Genomic DNA, 27,213 nt, shown 5'->3' with positions numbered 1-27,213 from the left:
TGTAGAGGACGGTGTCTCTACAGGTAGAGGACAGTGTCTCTGTAGAGGACGGTGTCTCTGTAGAGGACGTGTCTCTACCTGTAGAGGACAGTGTCTCTGTAGTTCCTGTCTCTTCCTGTAGAGGACGGTGTCTCTGTAGAGGACGGTGTCTCTACCTGTAAAGGACAGTGTCTCTGTAGAGGACAGTGTCTCTGTAGAGGACAGTGTCTCTGTAGCGCATGTCTCTTCCTGTAGAGGACAGTGTCTCTGTAGTTCCTGTCTCTTCCTGTAGAGGACAGTGTCTCTGTAGAGGACAGTGTCTCTGTAGCTCATGTCTCTTCCTGTAGAGGACAGTGTCTCTGTAGTTCCTGTCTCTTCCTGTAGAGGACAGTGTCTCTGTAGAGGACAGTGTCTCTGTAGTTGGTGTGTAACTGATCCCAGACCAGTGTTGTGTTGTGTAATCCTCTCTAATCTGTTAATCTGTCTCTCGGTGTCTCAGTCCGTCTCTCGGTGTCTCAGTCCGTTCAGAGCTGCAGTGATGAAGGTTCCTGGTCCAGAGTTCCTGGTGCTGCCGTGGGCCGGTGGTTCTGACCCGGGTCAGGTGGAGGAGGAGCGCTGGGGTCTGCTGCTGAGATGTGGAGCTGTGCTGGGAGTCACTGTGATCTGTGAGAAACAACGTGTTCATTACGAATGAATGAGTGAATGAATGAATGAGTGAATGAGTGAGTGAATGAATGAATGAGTGAATGAATGAGTGAATGAGTGAATGAGTGAGTGAGTGAGTGAATGAGTGAATGAATGAGTGAGTGAATGAGTGAATGAATGAGTGAATGAGTGAGTGAATGAGTGAATGAATGAGTGAATGAGTGAGTGAGTGAGTGAATGAGTGAATGAGTGAGTGAGTGAGTGAATGAGTGAGTGAATGAGTGAGTGAATGAGTGAGTGAGTGAATGAGTGAATGAGTGAGTGAGTGAGTGAATGAATGAATGAGTGAATGTGACTCACATCTAGATCTGATGGTGATCAAAGTGTTTCCTGGTCAGTGATCGATGCGTCGGTGTAACGCTGAGACAAACTGATCTGGAGACACTGGAGTAGATGTCCTTAGTTACTTCTCAGAAACTGATCTTTTCTAGTTTCAGTGTTTAGAGAGACGTTTGTTTGAGGCTCAGTGTTGATCTGAGAATAAACCAAGAACAACAGCTGATTGACTTGAAGGAGAATAATTAGAACCAGTATCTACTTCCTGTTTCTTGTGACTGCTAATTCACTTTTTATCAAACGTGAATAAATTAAAGGCTTTTTTAGAAGAAATGTAAAACACAAAGCTTCCATGTCCTGATACCACAGTGTTATTTAGCTAACCAGTTAGCCTCAGCTAACAGAGGAGACGCACAGCTGAGTCTCAATATTTCATCAAATCCTAAAACAACTGACAACTAATGTAACTGATCTAGTTTTATTATCTTCTGTCCTTTAGAGTCTATCACATGATTCTACGTCAACTATCAACCACATGGTGACTGGACTGATAGAATCTGAGCCCATTCATGGTCCTTTGTCCCCATCTAGTGGTCTAATGGTGGTACTACACATAATAAACAATACAGTCATCTAGTAGTGACAGTTAGCTTAGCATTGCTATGTAGCAGCTTAGCATTGATATGTAGCATGCCTTGGTGACTGGTTTCCCTGGGGAGTTCCATGTGTGAACAACATGGAGGAAATCTCCATCTTCTTCTGGATTGTATAATGATCACAATGGTAGAATGTGATGATGTCCAGGAGAAATAAAATGTCCAAAGGTTGAATTGTGTGTACGTTGCCTCCTGTAGTGGAATCAGGAGGATTTTGTAGCCAGATTCCCTTTCAAAAGGTAAAAACCCAACGTGGAACACTTTGGGTTCTTTGGTTCTCCACATGTCCAGATGGAGAGTGGGCCTGGTTCCTGGAGTAAAACTCTGTAGAGTTCATTAAACCAAGGTCTATGTGAAACAGATGCAGCTCTCTGAACTGTGAACAACTTAAAACCACATGTGAAGTTGGATTCAGCTTCACTGTCATTGTTTACAGTCCAGGTACAAATACAACGAAATACAACGAGATACAACGAAATACAACGAAATGCAGTTTGGTTTCTAACCAAGTTAAAGTAGCAAAACGTACAACGTTAACCCAATAAACAGTATAAATATAGTACTAATATATGGATTGGTATATGCAACATGGACAGTCAGTATAACTACACATATAGACGTATACAAACATGTATATAAATTGTATTAAATATATATAGTATAGAACATATTATACGATATTATATATTATAATATATATGCTCTTTTATATCATTCTATATTATATGTATTTATATATATGTGTGTGTTTGCAAAGAGCAGCATTGTCATGGAGGCTTCCCACCCAGCACATAAACCGTTTGCCCTCCTGACCTCGAGGGGGCGCTACAGGTGACTGCAGGGCTTCTATTAGTCAAACTGGAACACACTCTGCACTTATTGCTTCTGGACTTTTGTTTGGATGCTAATTGCATTTTGTTGCCTTGTACATCTAATCTGATCTATGTATAATTTAGAGCCAAGTAAACGCTCAGAGCATTGTCTACTGTTGTTTCCATGGTAACGGCGGCTGTGTGTGTGTCCAGGTGTGGCCATGTTGAGGAGGTGGATCTCAGGTGGAGTGTGTCGTTGTTCAGTTCGTCTGGACGGAAAGACGGTTCTGATCACCGGAGCAAACACTGGCATCGGAAAAGAGACGAGCAGAGACCTGGCACGCAGAGGTCAGAGTTCAGGACCCCTGACCCCTGACCCCTGACCTCTGACCTCTGATGTATTTGACCCTCAGTGTTGTTATAGTAGATCCAGTTGTGGACGTTGTTGTTGTGGACGTGTCTGTGTCTTCTACATCTCTCAGAGGACGTTTAGTCCTCGTTAAGTGGCTCAGGTAATTGCAGCCTCTCTGAGCCGTGACCTCTGACCCCGGCTCCTGCGGTGGCCCTCGGAGGTCAAACATCGACAGGTGTGTTTGTTTCGTTGACCAGGAGCCCGGGTGGTGATGGCGTGCAGGGACCTGACCCGGGCGGAGCTGGCGGCGGAGGACATCCGACACTCGACGGGAAACGGTAACGTGGTGATCAGACACCTGGACCTGTCCTCGGTCTACTCCGTGAGACAGTTCGCTAAAGAGTTCCTGGACACCGAAGACAGACTGGACGTCCTCATCAACAACGCAGGTCAGCTCACCTGTCTCTCTGTCTGTCTGTCTGTCTCTATGTCTGTCTCCATGTCCGTCTGTCTGTCTCTCTAACTGTCTGTCTCTTCCTTCCTCTCTGTCTGTCTCTCTGTCTGTCTCTCTGTCTGTCTGTCTGTCTGTCTGTCTGTCTCTATGTCGGTCTGTCTGTCTCTCTAACTGTCTGTCTCTTCCTTCCTGTCTGTCTGTCTCGTCCTTCCTGTCTGTCTCTTTGTCTCTCTGTCTGTCTCTTTGTCTCTCTGTCTGTCTCGTCCTTGCTGTCTGTCTGTCTCTATGTCAGTCTGTCTGTCTCTCTAACTGTCTGTCTCCTTCCTGTCTGTCTGTCTCTACGTCGGTCTGTCTGTCTCTCTAACTGTCTGTCTCCTTCCTGTCTGTCTGTCTCTATGTCTGTCTCTATGTCGGTCTGTCTGTCTCTTTGTCTGTCTCTCTGTCTGTCTCTATGTCGGTCTGTCTGTCTCTCTAACTGTCTGTCTCTTCCTTCCTGTCTGTCTGTCTCTCTGTCTGTCTCTATGTCTGTCTGTCTCTCTGTCTGTCTCTTTGTCTCTCTAACTGTCTGTCTCCTTCCTGTCTGTCTGTCTCTATGTCCATCTGTCTGTCTCTCTAACTGTCTGTCTCTTCCTTCCTGTCTGTCTGTCTCTCTGTCTGTCTCTTCCTTCCTGTCTGTCTGTCTGTCTCTCTGTCTGTCTCTATGTCTCTCTGTCTGTCTCTTTGTCTCTCTGTCTGTCTCTCTGTCTGTCTCTTTGTCTCTCTGTCTGTCTCTCTGTCTGTCTCTTTGTCTCTCTGTCTGTCTCTCTGTCTGTCTCTTCCTTCCTGTCTGTCTGTCTCTCTGTCTGTCTCTCTGTCTGTCTCTATGTCTCTCTGTCTGTCTCTTTGTCTCTCTGTCTGTCTCTCTGTCTGTCTCTTTGTCTGTCTCTTTGTCTCTCTGTCTGTCTCTTTGTCTGTCTCTATGTCTCTCTGTCTGTCTCTTTGTCTCTCTGTTTGTCTCTCTGTCTGTCTCTTTGTCTGTCTCTTTGTCTCTCTGTCTGTCTCTTTGTCTGTCTCTATGTCTCTCTGTCTGTCTCTCTAACTGACTTAGACTTAGATAAACTTTATTGATCCACAAGGGAAAGCCTGGTCACAGTAGCTTAGTTGTCCATAAAACACACTCTTAAGAACCTCAGATAAAAAGAAAACATTAAATTAAATAAAACAGAAATAAAAAAATAAGTAGAATAAAATCTAGTAAGATAAAATAGAATAGTATAAGCAAAAATGTGCAAATGATCATATTGGCATTTGAACAAATGTACAAGAAATAGAATATATAAGAATATAAATTATATATACAGGGTAAGGTGTAAGGTGCCTGTCTGTCTGTCTCTATGTCTGTCTCTCTGTCTCTCTCGTCCTTGCTGTCTGTCTCTATGTCTGTCTCTCTGTCTGTCTCTGTCTGTCTCTATGTCTGTCTCTCTGTCTGTCTCTGTCTGTCTCTATGTCTGTCTCTCTGTCTGTCTCTATGTCTGTCTCTCTGTCTCTCTGTCTGTCTCGTCCTTGCTGTCTGTCTCTATGTCTGTCTCTCTCTTTGTCTGTCTCTCTGTCTGTCTCTATGTCTGTCTCTATGTCTGTCTGTCTGTCTCGTCCTTGCTGTCTGTCTGTCTCTATGTCTGTCTCTCTGTCTGTCTCTATGTCTGTCTCTCTGTCTGTCTCGTCCTTGCTGTCTGTCTCTATGTATGTCTCTCTGTCTGTCTCTTTGTCTGTCTCTCTGTCTGTCTCTTTGTCTGTCTCTATGTCTGTCTCTCTGTCTGTCTCTGTCTGTCTCTATGTCTGTCTCTATGTCTGTCTGTCTTTATGTCTGTCTCTATGTCTGTCTGTCTCTATGTCTGTCTCTTTGTCTCTCTGTCTGTCTCGTCCTTGCTGTCTGTCTGTCTCTATGTCGGTCTGTCTGTCTCTCTAACTGTCTGTCTCCTTCCTGTCTGTCTCCAGGAGTGATGATGTGTCCAAGATGGCTGACTGAAGATGGTTTTGAGACTCAGCTAGCTGTCAATCATCTGGGTCACTTCCTGTTGACCAATCTGCTGCTGCCGAAGCTGAAGAGCTCCGCCCCTAGCCGTGTGGTCAACGTGTCCTCCATCGCCCACCGGGGGGGTATGACTCCAGAGATGTCTCCCCACCACGTCCCTCCGTGTCTCTCATCATTTTGTTGACGTTCCAGGTCGTGTGGACTTTGAGGACCTGTTCTTCAGCCGGAGGCCGTACAGCGCCCTGGAGAGCTACAGGCAGAGCAAACTGGCCAACGTCCTGTTCTCCAGAGAACTCGCCCGCCGACTCAAAGGTCCCCGGAAACCCTGTAGACCATGAACACAGGCCTCTGTAAACACACCTCCTGTCCTCACCTGTCCCCACCTGTCCTCACCTGTCCTCACCTGTCCTACAGATTCTGGCGTGTCATCATTCTGCCTCCACCCTGGGGTGATCAGGACCGAGCTGGGTCGTCACGTGGAGGGCTGGTTCCCCCTGCTGGGGGCGCTGCTGAGGCTGCCCTCCCTGCTGCTCATGAAGACCCCCAGGGAGGGCTGTCAGACCACGGTGTACTGCGCCGTGACGCCGGGCCTGGAGGGACAGTCTGGACGCTACTTCAGGTACCAGGAGTTCAGATTTCAGACGGTCAGTGAACGTAACATCCTCCCCACTAACGGCCCGCCGTCTCTGCAGCGACTGCACTGAACAGGAAGTGTCTCCGGAGGGACGGGATGACGTGGTGGCCAGGAGGCTGTGGGAGGAGAGCGCTCGATTGGTCGGACTGAAGGACTCCAGCTGACCTCTGACCTCTGACCTCTGACCAGACTGCAGCGCCCCCTTCAAGACATAAGGAAACATGAACCCTTCACACCTGTTGTTGTTGTGTGCAGGTTCAATCAGCTGTTCAGAAACACGCTAAGTTCCCTCAAAGTTCCCTCAAAGTTCCCTCAAAGTTCCCATTGTTTCTTTATTTTCGATTCTTTCCTCCGTGGTTGTTGATGTTTGTGTGTGTTCTTGTTTTTATGACTTTGTTGGGTCTGAGGATGTGATCAGTGTCTTTAATGGGTTCATATTCAGGAGTTTAGAACAATGAATGAATGAATGTCTCTGATCAGATCCTGTTTATTGATCTTTTATTCTCTTCATTCTAGATTCAAACATTTTAGATTCATTTTTATTAAGATACTGATCAGATTTAAAATGTTTTGTTTTAAATCTGCAGCAGGATCAATTATTATTATTATTAATAAAAATAATAATAATAATTGATGTCATCATCAGACTAGAGCCAATCAGCTGATCGGTCTGAATAAACGTCTAAAACATCAACCATCGACTGAACGGATCAAATGTTGTTCATGTTTCTGACGATCAATCGATGTGATCAGCTCTGACCAGATGTTGATCCTTTATTGTCATATACACAGGACGGGTGACTTTACGAGTTCCCTTCACACAAATAAACAACTAAAATTAAATAAAATGAAATCAATCAATATTTATTTGTATAGCACCTTCCAGCACCCAATGGTGCACAAGGTGCATTCAAGTGTGAAAACAAGAATAAAAACAATCTATCTATAAATCAAGAAGCGTCTGTGTGTGTGTCTGTGGCACGCATATCTCGCGAACCGTTGGCCCGATTGATTTGAAACTGGGCAGGTGTCTCGCTACGGGCACGAAGATGTGCACTGCTAAGTTTGACGTTGTTTGGATAAGAAATGTAAAATATATCGGTAAAATAGGTTTTCTCCGCTCTAATATTTCCACTAATCCTCATACACAGCACCTGTAGGCTCCCACTATAGGAATACATACTTCCGACGGGCACTGCACTAGTACTACTAAAACAAAATTAGAACACGACTGTAACATAAAGGAGCAACAGTCCCAGTTAGTGGCGACGTGTGAAATGCCAGCCTGAATAAATGTGTTTTTAACTCTGACCTAAAGGTTGTGAGCTCGGTGGCAGATTGAATGTGAGCTGGGAGAGCGTTCCACAGTTTAGGGCCTAAGACAGCAAAAGACCGCCCCCCCAAAGCCTCGTACCTGGACCTAGGGATGACCAAGGTGGTGTGATCTGCAGAGCACAGATTCCTAACTGGGTTGTACAGGGTTACAAGTTCACTAAGGTAGGCCGGGGCCAAGCCATGAATGGCTTTAAACATTGAAGTGAAATAAAGAATAGAAAATAAATAAAATAAGTGAGCTTGAATTCTATTTTACTTCAGGATCATGTGGTGCGTTCAGGGTCTGTGTTTACTCTTTGTTTCCTCCTGATAGAAGAAAATAAATGAATTAAAAATAAACTGAATGAGTTTTATTCTCAAACATTTAAATTTGAAGCTGATTCTGAGTCCGGTCCTTCCGTTAACCACCGGAGGGGGGCGCTGTGGGGCTGCCGAGGAGCCGCTGAGCCAGCAGGGAGTCCGGGGGGAGGGGGGGAGGAGTAACCGGACACCGACTCACGGAGCGGCTGCTGTCCGGTCAGAGAGCAGGGGAGCCCGGCGGCAGCAGCAGCAGCAGCGGGGCGGAGAGCAGCTTCACACCGAACAACAGCAGCCGAGGAGCGGCGGAGCTGAGGCGGAGGCTCCGCTCCTCCCTGCCGGACTTTGAGCGGCTTTAAGCGGCTTCATCTCATCCTCCCTCCGGCCCCAAACAACGGAGCCCCGCCCGCCGGCGGCAGCCTGACAGCATGAAGAAGAACAGCTCCGGGAAACGGGTGAGTGCTAACGGCAGCGCGCGACCACCGGCGGCTCGTGACGCCGCTTTTATCCGGAAAACTGGAGATCAAAGAACAAAAGGATTACTGCTCTTATTTTGAAGGAAACAAGACGATTAAGAACACATTTCCGGTTTTCAGAATAAGGGTTTATAACGTTGATGTAAACAATGATTTTAAAAAGTGAAGTAAAGATGAAACACGAAGGTTCGGTTCCGTTAGAACCGAGAGGATCTCCAGGAGACACCGACCGAGAACCTGCTCCTGTCTCACGTTACAGCCGTTTAATGGGCTTACGTAACAAACATCTGACCCCAAAAGACCCTGAACGCACCACGGTAACGGGTCACGCAAGGGCCCTGAACGCACCACAGTAACAGGATCATGAATATTAAATATATATAAAAAGTTTATAATCAGAAACACGTGAAAGAGGCAACGAAGATAAAAGTAAAATAATAAAATCTAATAATCTGGTCAAATAGAAAACAACAACAAAGTAGAACTGAGAAACAGTTTCCTTCAGGGTGCCTTCACTGTCAACCCTGAAACTTCTGCTTCAACACATGCTACTCTTAAGCTAATCTGATGCTAAGCTAGTCTGATGCTAACGCTAGTCTGATGCTAGGCGTTTGTGATGCTATGCTAGTCTAATGCTAACAGTAATCTGATGCTAGGCTAGTTATGGTGTCATCTGATGACTTCCTGTTTCCTGTCAGGGTCTGGCGGACTCGGCGCAGCAGAACGTTCCCCCCGATAAGGTGGGCTGGATCAGGAAGTTCTGTGGGAAAGGAATCTTCAGGGAGATCTGGAAGAACCGCTTTGTGGTGCTGAGAGGAGACCAGCTGTTCATCTGTGAGAAGGAGGTGAGCTGGAGGGGGCGGGGCCTGCAGGTGACCCTTGATCTCCACCTGCATTAGTTCCTGGAACAGATTTAAAGAGAGAGTACGTCTTTTCCATCAGAGTAATCAGAGTACTGGTCCAGAACCTTTCAGCTGAGTCTGCAAACACAGAACGGTTCTCCTCCACTTTCTACAGCTGACGTTCATCTGGGGTCGAGTTACAGAGAGGGGGGGGGGGGGGAGAGAGAGGGGGGGAGAGAGAGAGAGATCTGGTTTCACTGCAGGACGTCCTCAGAGATGAGTCTTTGTCTCTTTGAGTCTTTGTCTCCGTCCTCATCTTCTCTGATCCTCTGGTTGTCCATGTCTCTGTAGAGGACAGTTGGTCTCTAGTGGATGTCCCAGGCTGTGGTTCCCATGGTTACCCTCATGTAGACATGTCCAGTGTGTGGATGGAGTAGTCTCCATGGTGACCAATGGTCCAGGTCTCTCACTGGTCCAGGTCTCTCTGGTCCTCTCTCTGGTCCAGGTCTCACTGGTCCAGGTCTCACTGGTCCAGGTCTCTCACTGGTCCAGGTCTCTCTGGTCCTCTCACTGGTCCAGGTCTCACTGGTCCAGGTCTCACTGGTCCAGGTCTCTCTGGTCCAGGTCTCTCTGGTCCAGGTCTCACTGGTCCAGGTCTCTCACTGGTCCAGGTCTCTCTGGTCCTCTCTCTGGTCCTCTCACTGGTCCAGGTCTCACTGGTCCAGGTCTCTCTGGTCCAGGTCTCACTGGTCCAGGTCTCACTCTGGTCCAGGTCTCTCTGGTCCAGGTCTCACTGGTCCAGGTCTCACTGGTCCAGGTCTCACTGGTCCAGGTCTAAATAAACCTGGTTCTTCTCCAGATGACCAGATCCCTTGAGTCAGAAAGTCTAAACTAACATGTGAACATCGTTCCAGATTCATGTCCGTGCTCCGTTCAGACTTCTGGTTTCATCTGAACTAATAATCACTGGTTTCTACTTTACTTCTAGTTTCATTCATTAAAGGACCAACGGGACATTTACTGGTTGAACATTTAAACTTTACTTCTAGTTTCATACATTAAAGGACCAACGGGACATTTACTGGTTGAACATTTAAACTGAAACCAACTCTTCTTCTGGACGTTCATAGTTTAGTTTGGTGGCACACACTTCTCATCTCCAAAGCTTTCAGACTCTTTCAACCTACAGACTCACTTTGTTCCTGTGTGTGGAGGAAGCACTCTGATTGGACGCTGGTTGTCCTCTCTGCTTAAATTAACATATTACTGAGCTGGTCCTGGGAACATGGGTTCAGCCTCCGTGGTGCGTTCAGGTTCAGTTTTTTAAGGTGACACATCAGCTAACATTTTTAGAAGCTGCTGATTCTTCACTTCCTGTTTCTGGTCGTCCAGCGATGGTCACATGATGCATCAAAGTGTCTCTTGACTAAATTAGGACATGTGAGTGTAGACTCTGTTCTTCTGTGGTTGAAATCAGCGTCAGATTGAAGCAGGAATAGAAACCGACCACTTCCTCTTTAGTCTGAACACGGAGGACAGACTCCTTCTCCTTCCTGAGGATTTGTTATTCAGACGTTTACATGTGATTGTTCAGATCTGTGTTGCCATGGTAACGTCTTAGAGCTTCAGTCAGTATTTAACTTGTATAATTAGTTTTTAACTGACATGAAGACACAGATACAGACCTGAAGCTAACCTTGAAGCTAACATGAAGCTAACCTTGAAGCTAACATGAAGCTAACCTTGAAGCTAACATGAAGCTAACCTTGAAGCTAACATGAATCAGGTGTGAACATCTTGAGACAAACTGTCTGACCCTCATGTAGGCGTCACACAGAGCTAGTTGCTAACAATGCTAACAGACCGCCTCCATCAGACCTGCATGTGAGAGCTCTGGCTGCCTGCGTCATGTGACCAATAATCAATAATCAGAGTTACATAACGAGCTCTGACCTTTGACCTTCCATCATGATCAATATGTTCCATGAAACCAAGGTCGGTCTGAGCCAATAACATGAGACATGACTGACAGCTGGAGCAGCCAATCAGAGACGTTCTAAGGCCTGAACTCAACAACAGGTTCATCAGTGTGTGTTACTGTGTGTGTGTGTGTGTGTGTGTGTGAGTGTGTGTGTGGCCCTCCCAGGAAGTGTCAGTTTAAAGCTGGTTAATAATGGATGCTGTTTCCATGGAGATTAACGAGCTGGAGTGAAGCTCCAGAGGTCTGGTGTGTGTGTGTGTGTGTGTGTGTGTGTGTGTGTGTGTGTGTGTGTTAATGAAGACAAACAACAACAACAAAGCGTCAGTAAGGACCTTGAGTCCAGATGTGTCTGATCCTTTGGTGTTTACTTGAAGATTCTTAATAAGGGACTCACCTGGAAGTGGGCGGAGCTTAAAGCATATTTAAGGTCATCTAGATAAAAAAAAAACATAAGAAGTTTAACTAGTCAAAGACACAAATCTGTTTTATTACCAATTGCAAACCTGACACAGTCATCTGACCTCTGACCTCTGTCATTTACCTGTGATATTTACCTGGTGTCTGCAGGTGAAGGAGCTGGGTCGAGCTGACGAGGTGTTGGACCTGTCGGACTACGAGCGCTGCGAGGAGATCAGGAAGAACAAGAGTCGCAGCAAAAAGAACCACAGCAAGTTTAGACTGCAGCGCTGCAGCTCACCTGGAAACACGGTACACCTGAACACACCTCAACGCACCTGAACGCACCTCAACACACCTGAACGCACCTCAACACACCTCAACACACCTGAACGCACCTCAACACACCTCAACACACCTGAACGCACCTCAACGCACCTGAACGCACCTCAACACACCTGAACACACCTGAACACACCTCAACACACCTGAACACACCTCAACGCACCTGAACGCACCTCAACACACCTGAACACACCTGAACACACCTCAACACACCTGAACGCACCTCAACACACCTCAACGCACCTGGACGCACCTCAACACACCTGAACGCACCTCAACACACCTCAACACACCTGAACACACCTCAACACACCTGAACACACCTCAACACACCTCAACACACCTGAACACACCTCAACACACCTCAACACACCTGAACACACCTGAACGCACCTCAACACACCTGAACGCACCCTCAACACACCTGAACGCACCTCAACACACCTGAACGCACCCTCAACACACCTGAACGCACCTGAACGCACCCTCAACACACCTGAACGCACCCTCAACACACCTGAACGCACCTCAACACACCTGAACACACCTGAACACACCTCAACGCACCTGAACACACCTCAACACTTTTAACTTCTCTTCATTTTTAAATTTAGTTGTAAAATGTTAGAATCTCCCAGAATGAAAATAAATTAATTTAAATTAATGAATCACAAGTTGAACAGCTCAATAAAAGATCACATTATCTAGTCCTGGTCCAGGTCCAGGTCCAGGTCCTGGTCCTGGTCCAGGTCCAGGTCCAGGTCCTGGTCCAGGTCCTGGTCCTGGTCCTGGTTCTGGTCCTGGTCCTGGTCCAGGTCCTGGTCCTGGTCCAGGTCCTGGTCCTGGTCCTGGTCCAGGTCCTGGTCCTGGGGTTAGGCGGTTATTGATCTGACCTGGGAGCAGGTGAAGGTTGTTGATCTGACTCAGCAGTTGACTGACAGGTGGAGATTCTGCTCAGCAGGTGTCCAAATACCCAGGGGGTCCTACAGACCAGGTGTCAGGTTCTGTTTGTCTTACTGCTGTTGTGAGGACCTAAAGCTAAAACATGGCAGACATGCTGGCGGCCATCTTGTCCTAGTGACAGAATCTCTCCCACAATGCACTGCTCCTTCCTCTTATGGATGTGTGTGTTGCAGGTTCCTAACCTGGTCTTCCTCGCCGTCAGTCCAGAGGAGAAGGAGTCCTGGATCAACGTCCTCAGTGCTGCCATCACCAGAGCCAAGAACCGGATCCTGGACGAGGTCTGAGCTCCTCTTTGGGTTCTGGACAGATGGAACTGGTTCTTAGAGTTTGGGGGTTTGATCTGGGACCTGTTGGTGGGAGGTTTGGGTTGAGGTGGTTTCTGGAGGTTTTGAAAGTACACGGTTATGATGACATGAGCGTCCTGTTCTTTATTCTGGAGCTGTGAAGGTCTGCTGGACGGTCCGTCAGTAACCTGATCAATGATCGTCTCTGAACCTCCTTCTTGGGGAGTCCAGGACCAGAACTATGGTTCTAACGTCACTGAAATGTTGACGTCTACGCTGCCTTCACTGCTTGCAGTAAAAACCAGATATATAAACCTTCTGGTTCTGGTTCTGGTTCTTGTTCCAGGTCACCGTTCAAGACTCTCACCTGTCTCACCTGACGCGAGATCGAGTCAAGATTCCTCACAACCGCCGCCTGCCGACCAGAGGTCACCTGCTGGCTGTGGTCAGTATCTTCCTCCTCCTCCTCCTCCTCCTCCATCCCCTTCCTCTTCCTTCCTTCCTTCATTGACGTCTCTTTCTGTCCTCCAGGCGTCCACGTCCTCCTCAGATGGGACTCTGACCCTGGACCTGATCCAGGAGGAGGGCGCTGCTTCTTCTCTTGGAGCTGACGGCTGCAACGGCTTCATGGCCGACAAATCACACCTCAGTCCAGACTGTCCCAGGTCCAAAACCGACGGCGCTCTCTCGGCCCGGGCCGCTGAGGCTTCTGGGAAGTCTCAGAGCCTTCCCCGGGAGGTGGTGGTGGTGTGGGAGCACCCGAGTCCCGGACAAGCTTCCCAGCTCACGGTGGCGGAGAAGAACCGCTGCGCCTCCATGGACGAGATCCTGACGCACTCAGAGACTAAAGCCACCGAGAACAAAACGACGGATCACTCACCGGCCTCAACCCTGACCTCCACCACGGCTCCCATCAGCCGGCTCCAGGACCTCATCGGCCAGAAGCTGGAGAAGACTGAGAGGCTGCTGATGGAGGTGCGGGCGGAGGCGGAGGCCGGGAAGGTGAGGGCGGGTAAGGAGTCAGTGGAAGGAGCTCACGCCGAAACCGAGAGACTCCTGAAGGAGGCGGCGGCGGCCTGGAGCCAGGCCCATGAGGTTCTGGAGGAGGTGAAGGAGCTGAGGGCGTTGTACCGAAAACTAGACTCCAATGGCACCAAAACAAACAAAGACTGATCCAGAGGTCTTGATCCAGACTGGTCGGGTCCACGTAGAATCTGAAAGAACTGGATGAACCACTTCTTTTAAGGGTCAGGTCCATGAACCTCCAGGAATCTGTCCCTAAAGAACCTTAGCAACAAGTAGAGGTTCCTCCTCAGATCATCTCCTCTTTCTTTCTTTCTTTCTTTCTTTCATGGTCCTGTTGGGAACTGCTGTAACAGCTTCAGCTTGGGTTGGACATCTTGTCTTAGGGTGTCCAGTATCTGGCCTTCGATCGTGTAACTGAGAATCAGTTCAACCTCCAGAGCAGGAAGTGATTGGTTTAAAACTCTCAGAAGTGGATCCAGACCCTGGTTCCTGGTACTAAAGCTCAGGTAGACCAATCATGAACTGTAGCTGTCTCTCAGATTAATGTGAATGTCGTCATGTGATCGAACATGTGCCAAGAGGAAGGTTTAGATCCAGACCTTGGCGTTGCTTTGGATCCTTTAGATTCTTAGTTTCTGTTTTTAGAGGAATGTTTAGGTACCGGACTGATTCAGGGTTAACGGTCCAGACCCAACACCACAGTTCTACTTATTGTCTTCACTCGACTCTCTGGAAACGTGATGTTTATTTTCAACCACGGGAGCGTCAGTGGAACCTGTGTCTCATTTACTGGAGCTTCTGACTTCGTTTCATTGCCGTCTTCATTAAAACAAACTTTAAGGTTAAATATTTCAGATTTCATCCAGTTAGCGCTGCTAACCGCTCCAGTTCTTAATGAGCATAAAATCTTTACTGAAGATGTTTTTCTTTCCTGAACGTTGTTCCTTCTCTTTTCGGCTCCAGTTATTCAGTTTGCTGAGCTAACGGATACTATGCACAACAACCACCAGCAACTTTAACTTTCCATGTCGGACAGAATGTGAATGTCTGTGGAGACACGGTGAAGGTCGGGCGTCACTCTTCAGTCTCAGGTGTAAATGTTTGAATTTTAATGTTCACCTTGAATTAAACTCCAAGGTCAGAAAAAAAATGATCAGGACCTGCTGCAAGACGGCCAGCTAACACGCAAGACAGCCATCCATACAGCAACAAAATGCTAACTTGGGCTAGCAAACTCATTTTAGCTGAATCATTGCATAAATTCCCAGTCTGGATGAATGAGGGGTTGATGCTAATCTGAGTTTCTAGTGACAGTAACCAGACGTTTACTCTTAGCTACAGTAGCTACTAGCTAGCTGAGGTTTTATAAACGTTCTTTGCGCTACGTAACACCTCTGGCTCAACTTCTGAATTAAGAACAACTTAGATCATCATCAAAATAGTTGTTCTGATGTTAAGATTTGTGCAAGATGAGGGTTAGCTAACATCTAACCAGCTAAGAATGTAGTTGACGTTAGCAGCCACACCTCAGATTGAAACCTTTTAGAGATTGGGAAGTGTTAGCATTGATGCTTTAAGCTACTTTTAGCTGTGTTAGTAATTGTGTAGCAGTTTTCACGACACTCTGCACACTTCGCTGGCAAGTTAATGTCAGTTAGCTAATGCTGTTGTGTTTGTTCAGGTTAGCTAACGTTATCAAGCTAACAAGCAAACCAGCGTTTCTTTGATCTGGAAGCAGTATGAAGTTAGCAGGAGCTAAGTGAAGTTGGCTTTGACGTATTCATTTGAGATTGTTTTAGAAGCTATGTACCTATGTAGGTGGGCTTCATCAGGTCCTGATCCGGTTCTGGACTCGGCTGGAAAGTTTCAAACAATCACACAAAGTTTTATTTTTTTAAACTTTTGTAAAGCTGCCTGAAGATGAACTAGTTTCTGACGTGATGACTGAAATAAAAAGTGAAGGATGTCAAAATGTTAAACAGTTTAAATGTTAGAAATGTGAATTTATAATAAAATAGTGTGAAAGGAAGGAAGTGGACAGACCTTCCTTTAATGATGTCCCTGCACACGTCTTGTTTGAGCTTCCTGTTTGTAGCCTTAAACCCCTGGGGGATGATGGGAAATGTAGTCCACTAGCGATGTGAAGCAGGTGGTGACTGTGAGTCCTGATCAGTTCATGTGCTAAAATAAAACCTGAAAACTGAACCTGGATCTGTGGTGTCTCTTTAAAGTCGACGAGGAACAAGCTGCTACCAAGGTTAAAGGTCAATTTAAGGGATTAATTAAAGTTAGCTTTGGTTTGGTCAACATTAAGGTTTAGATTAGTTTTTGTTTGGGCTGCTTTAGATTATCCTAATGTTAGGTAAACGTTAGCATTAAAGCTAAGGTTAGCATTAGCTTAGTTTAATAACAGATCAGACTGGAAGAATCTCATTACAGGTCGTCTTGGAGACGCTGACAGTTGATGCCTTTGACGTCCACCTGATTTGAAAGTGACATTAAATCTGAGTTGAGTGCTGCAGAGAAACGTCTCATTCAAAACAGATGCAAACGTTCTGCTTTACATCCGTTTCCATAACAACGGAGAGTCTCAGGTGTGTGACCTCGTTGAGGTCAGACCACCTGGATGACTCAGCAGTCATAACACCAAACTGTTGACACCTGAGACCGGTGAGACAGGTGGGGTTTGATGTGGATGGACTTGTCTTGTCGTGGGGAAAGGAAGTGGATCTCAGACTATATCTGGACTTGTTGTGTTTCTAGAAGACATTTCCTCCAAGTCCTAGAGTCTGGTGATGACCTGTTGCTCACCTGGACCTGGAGGAACTGTTTTTGAGGAACCATTAACGTAATAGAGGTAACATTTGGACAGATTTATAGAACGTCTCTGTTCCTTTTAATGGTGAACCAATGTTTCTACTTTTCAAAATGTATTCGTATTTAATCTTCATTCATTCATTTAAGCTGAAACATGTCCGACGTTAAAACCTGTTCAGACCTGTTCAGACCTGGTCTCAGGGTAGAGGTGTGTGTTCTGTCAATGGACGGACCTCACAGAGATAGAAACACGAATACTGTGTCTGTGTTAAGCCCCGCCCCTCTCAGTCTGACCGTCCATATAAGGACCTCAGCGCCCTCTGCAGGATGAGGTCTGCTACTACAGCCACTGAGTTTCTATTGTAGGACCAGAGGACGCCATGACGGCTCCTCTGCAGTGGAGCTCCCCCTGGTGGCTGGCTGCAGTACAGCTCATAAGCCCCACCCTCCGTGGCATCATGGTGATTGGCAGTTACTATGACAACATCTGTCTGCGTGAAAGCTACTAAACGAGTAGTTGTGCTGTAAAGTTTAGCTAGCTAGCTACGTTAGCATTTAGAAAGGGAGAATCCATGATGGAGCAGAGGTAACGGACCATCCAGAACCTGGACCCAGTTCTAGACTGTTTGACCAACAGGAGGAAGAGGAGGAAGAGGAGACTCGGCGGCCATCTTGGTTCTACAGACTATAGGCGCGTTCGACTTCATGCAGATCTGAGCAGATCTGACTTGACGTGATGCATGCTGGGTAGAACAAGTTCATTTTAACCAATCATATTCGAGATCTATGAGCATGAACATCCCAGCATGCATCACGTCAAGTCAGATCTGCATGAAGTCGAACGAGCCTAATGGTTTAAACCAACTAAACAGAGAAGAAGAAGTAGTGACGTTCTGATTGGACCATCAAGTGAAATACTCTTCAACAACAGAGAATTCAGTCGTTTTATTCAAAAACACTCTGGTTACAGCGACACGATCAAGACAGGAATAAAAAAATAAAATTAACTCAGAGAGGAGGAGAGTCGACACCACAAGACCTACAGAGACCACTTCTATTTACACGGAGTGGGAAGAACCGGGTCAGAACCACGGGGTCAGAACCACGGGGTCAGAACCAGCGGGTCAGAACCAGCGGGTGAGGAGGGGTGAGGAGAGGGGTAACAGTCAGTTTAACAACAAAGACCTCAGGACAGGAGGCAACTACAAGTCCCAGAGTGCACTGCTTTATGAAGCATCCAATCACCGAGCAGAAACGGTAGCTCATATTTGGACCAATCAGGAGCTGATGTGGGGAGTGCACCGATGTCACAATCGCCGAGACTCCTGGGTAGTGTAGTATTTAGAGGTCAGGACCAGTGGGAACATTTAAACTGGTTTGAACTGGTTTAAACTGGTTTAAACTGATTTAATGATGAACCTGATTAGATCAATAACTGATCGATGCTTCTAAAGTTAACTGGAGGTGAAACTCAGAGTTAATGACGACTGATTGAAGATCAATAATAATGAACGTCACCTTCAGGTAAACAAAGCTTTAACAGCTGATCAGATTACCACGGTAACAACAAGTTAACCATGAACATGATCTCAGCTTCCTGACTGTCTGCAGCTCTGAGGACACGCCCAGAGGATTGAGGGGGAGGGGCTCTGGAGGGAGGGGGCAGTAAAGGTGGGCGGGGTCTGGCATTAACATCGTTGGAGGGTGGTCCAACTATTCGTCATCGTCGTCATCACCTTCATCCTCTGCGTCTCTCTTCCTCTTTTCCCCCTGAACGCCGGCACCGTCCTCATCTGAAACACAACAAACAATTAAATCAGTTCACATCATGTTAAAGAAGAAAACTGAATTAAACTCTTTGTAGTTTCTTCCAAACCTCCATCCTCTTCCTCCTCTTCGTCCTCCTCATCCTCCTCCACATAGTCCCCATCATCCTCTTCGTCCTGAAAGAAAGAGACTCGTCAGGAGACGGGACGCCGGGTCCAGTGGCCCCCAGGGGCCCCCAGAAGGAACAGCAACACTCACCTGGATGCCCTCCTTCATCAGGTACGACAGGCCCACCTCGTCCTCGTCTCCCTCAGAGCCTTCCTCGTCATCCTCCTCCTCATCGTCGTCTTCATCATCATCTCCGGGTGGACCGGCTTCATCGTCTTCATCTGGAATTAAAAATGTCAAAAAGACATTTTATTTCTCCTGGACATCGTCACATTCTACCATTGAGATCATTATACAATCCAGAAGAAGATGGAGATTTCCTCCATGTTGTTCACACATGGAACTCCCCAGGGAAACCAGTCACCAAGGCATGCTACATAGCAATGCTAAGCTAACATTATTATCTGTAGTACCACCATTAGACCACTAGATGGAGACAAATGGTGCAGATTCTATCAGATTCTATCAGTCCAGTCACCATGTGGTTGATGTTGATGTAGAATCATGTGATAGACTCTAAAGGACAGAAGATAATAAAACTAGATCAGTTGTTTTAGGGTTGAACCACTGCCATATACTGCACTGTTCACTTTTACAGTTCATTGTTTACATTGATATTTGAACGAGTTATTTTATTGCAAATATATGTATCTATTTATATTCTATTTCTTTTTTACATATATTGTTGATCAGACATCTGGGTGGACGACAAAAGAAGAATTTCATTGTTCAGGAGACATTTTTCTAAACTGAGCACATGAAAATAAACTCTCTCTTGAATGACTTTAAAATTCAAAGTTTGTCTGAGTGTTTTCTCTGTTAGCTGAGGCTAGCTGGTTAGCCGAGGCTAGCTGGTTAGCTGAGGCTAGCTGAGGCTAGCTGAGGCTAGCTGAGGCTAGCTGGTTAGCTGGTTAGCTGGTTAGCTGAGGCTAGCTGGTTAGCTGAGGCTAGCTGGTTAGCCGAGGCTAGCTGGTTAGCTGAGGCTAGCTGAGGCTAGCTGGTAAGCTGGTTAGCTGAGGCTAGCTGAGGCTAGCTGGTTAGCTGAGGCTAGCTGAGGCTAGCTGGTTAGCTGGTTAGCTGAGGCTAGCTGGTTAGCTGAGGCTAGCTGGTTAGCTCCAGCTATATGATGCTTGGTATCAATAGAAAGAGAAGCTTCTCTAGTTTCTAATGTCACTCAGCATGACAGAGTGGAGCAGAGAGGATTATGGGTAATGTTCCATTTTGACTGTCCATCATGTTTACAAGACTTTTTAATGAATTAATTAGTGACAAACACTTTTGATCTGTGAATCCGAGCCTCTATTCTGCGTTTGAGGACTCACCACTGTCAGCCTCAGAGTCAGGGACCTCGTTGTCCTCCTGGTCGTATCCGTCCAGGAAAGTGAGCTGAGGCAGCAGCTCAAAGACGCCGTCTCTGTAGTCGTCCAACAAGGTGATCTCACAGCTGTACAGGTCCAGACTCTTCAGGTTCTTCACGTTTTGCTGCAGAAACAAAGAGGAAACACATCTCAGTGACTCTCTGTCGTCTAAAATAAAGAGCTGGAGTTTATTATCATGTGCTCAGTGTAGAAACGTTAACATGTACAACGAAATTCTTCTTTTGCCATCCACCCAATATAAAATAAGAAACAGATAGAATATAAAAGATACATATAACACAAAAATATAAGATAACTAGTAAAATATCGATGTGTTAAAAACACTTTGCCTGCATTAGTTATTGTTATTGTTATTACTGCCACCTGCTGGACAGGGGTCCTAGCACAGACGATCGATCTGTTAATATTTGCCCCTCTGATGTTAAACGTCCTAGAGGTGGTCTCCTGTGTCTTCCTAAAGTCTGTCCTTGTCTTCCTTGTCTTCTCCTAGAGGTGGTCTCCTGTGTCTTCCTAAAGTCTGTCCTTGTCTTCCTTGTCTTCTCCTAGAGTTGGTCTCCTGTGTCTTCCTAAAGTCTGTCCTTGTCTTCCTTGTCTTCTCCTAGAGTTGGTCTCCTGTGTCTTCCTAAAGTCTGTCCTTGTCTTCCTTGTCTTCTCCTAGAGCTGGTCTCCTGTGTCGTCCTAAAGTCTGTCCTTGTCTTCCTTGTCTTCTCCTAGAGTTGGTCTCCTGTGTCGTCCTAAAGTCTGTCCTTGTCTTCCTTGTCTTCTCCTAGAGTTGGTCTCCTGTGTCTTCCTAAAGTCTGTCCTTGTCTTCCTTGTCTTCTCCTAGAGTTGGTCTCCTGTGTCTTCCTAAAGTCTGTCCTTGTCTTCCTTGTCTTCTCCTAGAGTTGGTCTCCTGTGTCTTCCTAAAGTCTGTCCTTGTCTTCCTTGTCTTCTCCTAGAGTTGGTCTCCTGTGTCTTCCTAAAGTCTGTCCTTGTCTTCCTTGTCTTCTCCTAGAGCTGGTCTCCTGTGTCGTCCTAAAGTCTGTCCTTGTCTTCCTTGTCTTCTCCTAGAGTTGGTCTCCTGTGTCGTCCTAAAGTCTGTCCTTGTCTTCCTTGTCTTCTCCTAGAGTTGGTCTCCTGTGTCTTCCTAAAGTCTGTCCTTGTCTTCTCCTAGAGTTGGTCTCCTGTAGCTTCCTAAAGTCTGTCCTTGTCTTCCTTGTCTTCTCCTAGAGTTGGTCTCCTGTAGCTTCCTAAAGTCTGTCCTTGTCTTCCTTGTCTTCTCCTAGAGTTGGTCTCCTGTAGCTTCCTAAAGTCTGTCCTTGTCTTCCTTGTCTTCTCCTAGAGTTGGTCTCCTGTAGCTTCCTAAAGTCTGTCCTTGTCTTCCTTGTCTTCTCCTAGAGTTGGTCTCCTGTAGCTTCCTAAAGTCTGTCCTTGTCTTCCTTGTCTTCTCCTAGAGTTGGTCTCCTGTGTCTTCCTAAAGTCTGTCCTTGTCTTCCTTGTCTTCTCCTAGAGTTGGTCTCCTGTGTCTTCCTAAAGTCTGTCCTTGTCTTCCTTGTCTTCTCCTAGAGTTGGTCTCCTGTGTCTTCCTAAAGTCTGTCCTTGTCTTCCTTGTCTTCTCCTAGAGTTGGTCTCCTGTAGCTTCCTAAAGTCTGTCCTTGTCTTCTCCTAGAGTTGGTCTCCTGTAGCTTCCTAAAGTCTGTCCTTGTCTTCCTTGTCTTCTCCTAGAGTTGGTCTCCTGTGTCTTCCTAAAGTCTGTCCTTGTCTTCCTTGTCTTCTCCTAGAGTTGGTCTCCTGTGTCTTCCTAAAGTCTGTCCTTGTCTTCCTTGTCTTCTCCTAGAGTTGGTCTCCTGTAGCTTCCTAAAGTCTGTCCTTGTCTTCTCCTAGAGGTGGTCTCCTGTGTCTTCCTAAAGTCTGTCCTTGTCTTCCTTGTCTTCTCCTAGAGTTGGTCTCCTGTAGCTTCCTAAAGTCTGTCCTTGTCTTCTCCTAGAGTTGGTCTCCTGTAGCTTCCTAAAGTCTGTCCTTGTCTTCCTTGTCTTCTCCTAGAGTTGGTCTCCTGTAGCTTCCTAAAGTCTGTCCTTGTCTTCTCCTAGAGGTGGTCTCCTGTGTCTTCCTAAAGTCTGTCCTTGTCTTCCTTGTCTTCTCCTAGAGTTGGTCTCCTGTAGCTTCCTAAAGTCTGTCCTTGTCTTCCTTGTCTTCTCCTAGAGTTGGTCTCCTGTGTCTTCCTAAAGTCTGTCCTTGTCTTCCTTGTCTTCTCCTAGAGTTGGTCTCCTGTGTCTTCCTAAAGTCTGTCCTTGTCTTCCTTGTCTTCTCCTAGAGTTGGTCTCCTGTAGCTTCCTAAAGTCTGTCCTTGTCTTCTCCTAGAGTTGGTCTCCCGTGTCTTCCTAAAGTCTGTCCTTGTCTTCCTTGTCTTCTCCTAGAGTTGGTCTCCCGTGTCTTCCTAAAGTCTGTCCTTGTCTTCCTTGTCTTCTCCTAGAGTTGGTCTCCTGTGTCTTCCTAAAGTCTGTCCTCGTCTTCCTTGTCTTCTCCTAGAGTTGGTCTCCTTTGTCTTCCTAAAGTCTGTCCCTGTCTTCCTTGTCTTCTCCTAGAGTTGGTCTCCTTTGTCTTCCTAAAGTCTGTCCTTGTCTTCCTTGTCTTCTCCTAGAGTTGGTCTCCTGTGTCTTCCTAAAGTCTGTCCTTGTCTTCCTTGTCTTCTCCTAGAGTTGGTCTCCTGTAGCTTCCTAAAGTCTGTCCTCGTCTTCCTTGTCTTCTCCTAGAGTTGGTCTCCTGTAGCTTCCTAAAGTCTGTCCTTGTCTTCCTTGTCTTCTCCTAGAGTTGGTCTCCTGTAGCTTCCTAAAGTCTGTCCTTGTCTTCCTTGTCTTCTCCTAGAGTTGGTCTCCTGTAGCTTCCTAAAGTCTGTCCTTGTCTTCCTTGTCTTCTCCTAGAGTTGGTCTCCTGTGTCTTCCTAAAGTCTGTCCTTGTCTTCTCCTAGAGTTGGTCTCCTGTAGCTTCCTAAAGTCTGTCCTTGTCTTCCTTGTCTTCTCCTAGAGTTGGTCTCCTGTAGCTTCCTAAAGTCTGTCCTTGTCCTCCTTGTCTTCTCCTAGAGTTGGTCTCCTGTGTCTTCCTAAAGTCTGTCCTTGTCTTCCTTGTCTTCTCCTAGAGTTGGTCTCCTGTAGCTTCCTAAAGTCTGTCCTTGTCCTCCTTGTCTTCTCCTAGAGTTGGTCTCCTGTGTCTTCCTAAAGTCTGTCCTCGTCTTCCTTGTCTTCTCCTAGAGTTGGTCTCCTGTGTCTTCCTAAAGTCTGTCCTCGTCTTCCTTGTCTTCTCCTAGAGTTGGTCTCCTGTGTCTTCCTAAAGTCTGTCCTCGTCTTCCTTGTCTTCTCCTAGAGTTGGTCTCCTTTGTCTTCCTAAAGTCTGTCCCTGTCTTCCTTGTCTTCTCCTAGAGTTGGTCTCCTTTGTCTTCCTAAAGTCTGTCCTTGTCTTCCTTGTCTTCTCCTAGAGTTGGTCTCCTGTAGCTTCCTAAAGTCTGTCCTTGTCTTCCTTGTCTTCTCCTAGAGTTGGTCTCCTGTAGCTTCCTAAAGTCTGTCCTTGTCCTCCTTGTCTTCTCCTAGAGTTGGTCTCCTGTGTCTTCCTAAAGTCTGTCCTTGTCTTCCTTGTCTTCTCCTAGAGTTGGTCTCCTGTAGCGTCCTAAAGTCTGTCCTTGTCTTCCTTGTCTTCTCCTAGAGTTGGTCTCCTGTAGCTTCCTAAAGTCTGTCCTTGTCTTCCTTGTCTTCTCCTAGAGTTGGTCTCCTGTAGCTTCCTAAAGTCTGTCCTTGTCTTCCTTGTCTTCTCCTAGAGTTGGTCTCCTGTGTCTTCCTAAAGTCTGTCCTTGTCTTCCTTGTCTTCTCCTAGAGTTGGTCTCCTGTAGCTTCCTAAAGTCTGTCCTTGTCTTCCTTGTCTTCTCCTAGAGTTGGTCTCCTGTGTCGTCCTAAAGTCTGTCCTTGTCTTCCTTGTCTTCTCCTAGAGTGGACTGGATTCAGTCCAATAAATCTTTCAGTCAAAGTTAATGTAGTGTGGAGAGGGTAGCTGGTACCTTGTGTTCTCTACTCCAGAAATGTTCTGGTCGTCCAACGCTGCCATAAACTCCCTTAAACGTTCAGTGTTTGTTGTTTACCTGACTCCATGGATTCTGTTTAATCTTTTATTGGAGCTGTTGGACGGTGAACATTCTCACATGCTGCGTAGCCGGTGGTAACCATCTCTATTCTGCTCTGAGTGCCGTAAAAGCTCATGTAGTGATTTGTATATTTTTGTGATGTAAGAAAACAAAGCAGTGTGTCTTCATTAAAACAGCAGATGAGTCAGGCCTGTGTGTTCACTGGAGGATGTGGCTCAGGTGAGGGAGCACAGGTGTGGTGGAGCCATGTATCTGGACTCACCAGAACCTCGATGCTGCTCAGCTCCTTGATCTTGTTCCCGCTCAGGTTCAGGTACGTCAGGTTGGGACATTTCTCTGCCAGCGTGTCCAGACCTCCAGCGATGGTGTTGTCGCTCACATCCAGCTGAAACACAGGAGGCGGGGGGGAGAGCTGACACACCTGAAACACACACCTGTACGTCCAGGTGAGGTGAGGTGACTCACCTTGCGTAGCTTGGGCAGCGAGGGCAGTTTGGACAGCGAGCTGAGGCCGACGTTCACCATGCTCAGGATCTCCAGCTCCGTGTACTCGTCTGTCAGACCCTCCACCTCGCCATCACCGGAGCGACAGTTATCCACCAACAGCTCCACAACCTGACACACATCAACAACAGGTCACACCTGGGTGGGTGGTCACACCTTTCACACAACAAAGGACTAAACCAACATTATTTTCAGGGGACACTGGTCCACAGCTGTATCAGTGAGCAGTCAGGACATTTAACATGCAGACCTCCTCCTCCAGATCAAGTGGTCTGGTCCGTTTCACCTGTGACACACTGGCCGGTAAACACCGGTCCTTCCGGGGACCGGCAGCAGTGATGAGTGTTTTGGTTCCGTAGTGAAACGTTGGAGCTTTACAACCAAAACACGACCGAGTGGGCGGGAACGGCGGGTCGAGGCTGTCTTTAAACTCCGGTCTAATCTGAATTAAGAGCCGCTGTTGGACAAGATGTGAGCCGAACTCACCTGCGACACCCGAGGACGAGTAAAAAGCCTTTAACGGGTCTGGGTGGAAACGCGTTTTGGTCTAAAACCAGGTTCAATCTAAAGTCGGGGTTTGAGCGTGGAGTCTGGCTCGACCCGCCACGCCGTCAGATCAACGACGGGTTTAACAGAAACTGTTCGACGGAGTTCACACGAATGTAGCCGACACCGAGCGAACATGGCCGGACGACCTCTGCTCAGCGGAGCGCGGATCTGGTATGGCGCTTAGCCTGTTAGCCTGTTAGCCTGTTAGCTCGTATGCTAGCTGCAGGGGAGGGTCGCGCGAGGGTCCTCCACAAGCGGGCGAGAAGTGAGAGCGCGAGAGAGCGCGAGCTGCACGCGGCGGGCTCCTCCAGGACGGAGCGGAGTTTCCTCCATGTTGGAGCCGCTGCGAACTTCTCTCAGACGGAGGTGAAGCGCGGAGGAGCTCCGGTCTCAGCCGGAGGAGCCGCTGAATGTTCCCAGCGTCGTCATGTCGGTTCGCCTCGGCATCCTTCAGCAGTTCCTTCTGGAAATAAATAAATTAAAGTCCACCACTGTAGTTCCATACCTCAGCGGGACTCTTGTTCCTCAGCTCCAGGCTAATCCTCTTTTTCATCTCCATGTTGAAGCCCGAACACGGGGCGAGAAAACAAAGTAGAACAAATGAAAACTGAAAATAAAACACGGTTCACTGAAGACCTGCTTCCCCGGCGGACATCAGGCGACAACTAAACCTCCATCTTCGACGCTACCCGACCTCCACTGACAGGCCACGCCCCCTCCTCATGAATATACATATGTTTTCTAATCGTGGCGTTTTATTGGTCCAAACACGAGCCTCTCTCTAAGCCCCTCCTTGTAATTTTACTATGTAAAACCGATAGCTGCTATTGGCTAGAATGGTAAAGGCGATGCTCCAGTGTGACCAATGAGAGGCCGAGGATGAAACATTTAAACTGAACAGGCGGTCTCTCTTTGTCTTCACTGGCGCCATATTTGACGTAGAACATCTTCTTTACTTCCTGTTTATTATCTCAGGTTTCATAAGGACACAATATGTTTTAATGTTTTCACCAGCGGTGATGACAACTAAATACTTTCCTGATATGTTTGTCTGATATTGTTGGTCATTAGTAACTTTCTGATGAGTTTTAAATACTTCATTTATTAATGTATATATTTCTACAGTGTAATGTTCAGGAACACAATCCAGAGACAATCTGCAGAAGAAATTTATTTTATTTTCATAAAAGTTTAAATTGAATAAACAGCAGCTGTTACAGAGCTCTGTAGACCCTTTCAGTATAAAAGCCTTTAAAATGTAAAAAACAAGAAAACATCAAACTCAAAATATCTTTGGTAGATAATCAAGACAATAAATAAACTCTTGTTAAAGTGACATAAACTCATGATGTTTTTGGTAACAGCTGATGTCCATGTCCTCCAGCAGACACGTCACACGGTCGATTCACAGAGACACTAACGCCAGTCAGTCAGTTTAAACCGTAAGACAGGTGATGGACAGGTGATGGACAGGTGAGAGACAGGTGATGGACAGGTGAGAGACAGGTGATGGACAGACAAGAGACAGGTGAAAGACAGACAAGAAACAGGTGAGAGACAGGTGATGGACAAGAGACAGTTGAAAGACAAGAGACAGGTGAAGGACAAGTGAGAGACAGATGAGAGACAGGTGAGACACAGACGAGACACAGGTGAGAGAAAGACAAGAGACAGGTGAGGGACAAGTGAGAGACAGACAAGAGACAGACGAGAGACAGGTGAAAGACAAGAGACAGGTGAGAGACAGGTGATGGACAAGAGACAGGTGAAAGACAAGAGACAGGTGAAAGACAAGAGACAGGTGAGAGACAGATGAGAGACAGACAAGAGACAGATGAGAGACAGATGAGAGACAGACAAGAGACAGATGAGAGACAGATGAGAGACAGGTGATGGACAGGTGAGGGACATTATTTCCAGCTCTATTCCTGTTTGTCATAAACATCGTTTAGATGCTAACTGTGCGCTACATGCTAGCTCTAGCATTAGCATTCACTCAGTGACATGTTGATAGACTCTGTCCATCATTAGAGGTCTGGAAGCAGGTGTCAATCATGATGAGGGGGCGGGGCTTCTGACCTGTACTGTAACCAGCCA

At 46.8% G+C, this 27,213-nt stretch overlaps 3 protein-coding genes across 3 annotated transcripts; 2 read left to right on the top strand and 1 right to left on the bottom strand.

Annotated features, from left to right (window-relative positions):
• The first annotated feature begins 210 nt into the window (after positions 1-210).
• LOC311497093 (retinol dehydrogenase 12) lies at positions 211-6,405 on the top strand. Its single transcript, XM_084557221.1, has 7 exons — positions 211-644; positions 2,642-2,776; positions 3,038-3,229; positions 5,209-5,370; positions 5,438-5,557; positions 5,660-5,864; positions 5,938-6,405. The coding sequence occupies exons 1-7, from the start codon at positions 311-313 to the stop codon at positions 6,041-6,043; spliced, it is 1,254 nt and encodes a 417-aa protein (XP_084413347.1). The 5' UTR covers positions 211-310; the 3' UTR covers positions 6,044-6,405.
• Positions 6,406-7,748: 1,343 nt separating this feature from the next.
• plekho1b (pleckstrin homology domain containing, family O member 1b) lies at positions 7,749-16,166 on the top strand. The gene is made up of 6 exons (XM_084557229.1): positions 7,749-7,966; positions 8,686-8,832; positions 11,378-11,518; positions 12,688-12,792; positions 13,145-13,243; positions 13,330-16,166. The coding sequence occupies exons 1-6, from the start codon at positions 7,940-7,942 to the stop codon at positions 13,969-13,971; spliced, it is 1,161 nt and encodes a 386-aa protein (XP_084413355.1). The 5' UTR covers positions 7,749-7,939; the 3' UTR covers positions 13,972-16,166.
• Positions 16,167-17,571: 1,405 nt separating this feature from the next.
• LOC311497103 (acidic leucine-rich nuclear phosphoprotein 32 family member E-like) lies at positions 17,572-25,827 on the bottom strand. The gene is made up of 7 exons (XM_084557237.1): positions 25,622-25,827; positions 24,529-24,678; positions 24,326-24,448; positions 19,899-20,058; positions 18,667-18,797; positions 18,518-18,584; positions 17,572-18,434 (listed from the first exon to the last, which is right to left on the bottom strand). The coding sequence occupies exons 1-7, from the start codon at positions 25,673-25,675 to the stop codon at positions 18,355-18,357; spliced, it is 765 nt and encodes a 254-aa protein (XP_084413363.1). The 5' UTR covers positions 25,676-25,827; the 3' UTR covers positions 17,572-18,354.
• Positions 25,828-27,213: the final 1,386 nt, after the last annotated feature.

This window comes from Chelon labrosus, assembly GCF_963514085.1.
Source record: "Chelon labrosus genome assembly, chromosome: 12".
Lineage (NCBI taxonomy): Eukaryota > Metazoa > Chordata > Actinopteri > Mugiliformes > Mugilidae > Chelon > Chelon labrosus.
Note: the sequence above shows the minus strand (reverse complement) of the source record. Positions and strands in the feature narration are given on the sequence as shown.

Excerpts from the sequence above, each read along its gene's own strand:
- LOC311497093 (XM_084557221.1), top strand. The coding sequence starts at position 311 with ATGTCTCTTCCTGTAGAGGACAGTGTCTCTGTAGTTCCTGTCTCTTCC. Across the intron at positions 2,777-3,037 it reads CAGAGACCTGGCACGCAGAG|GAGCCCGGGTGGTGATGGCG; the intron begins GTCAGAGTTCAG and ends TTCGTTGACCAG. Across the intron at positions 5,865-5,937 it reads CAGTCTGGACGCTACTTCAG|CGACTGCACTGAACAGGAAG; the intron begins GTACCAGGAGTT and ends CCGTCTCTGCAG.
- plekho1b (XM_084557229.1), top strand. The coding sequence starts at position 7,940 with ATGAAGAAGAACAGCTCCGGGAAACGG. Across the intron at positions 7,967-8,685 it reads AGAACAGCTCCGGGAAACGG|GGTCTGGCGGACTCGGCGCA; the intron begins GTGAGTGCTAAC and ends GTTTCCTGTCAG. Across the intron at positions 12,793-13,144 it reads AGAACCGGATCCTGGACGAG|GTCACCGTTCAAGACTCTCA; the intron begins GTCTGAGCTCCT and ends TTCTTGTTCCAG.
- LOC311497103 (XM_084557237.1), bottom strand. The coding sequence starts at position 25,675 with ATGGAGATGAAAAAGAGGATTAGCCTGGAGCTGAGGAACAAGAGTCCC. Across the intron at positions 20,059-24,325 it reads TGAGCAGCATCGAGGTTCTG|CAAAACGTGAAGAACCTGAA; the intron begins GTGAGTCCAGAT and ends TTGTTTCTGCAG. Across the intron at positions 18,798-19,898 it reads TGACTCTGAGGCTGACAGTG|ATGAAGACGATGAAGCCGGT; the intron begins GTGAGTCCTCAA and ends TTTTAATTCCAG.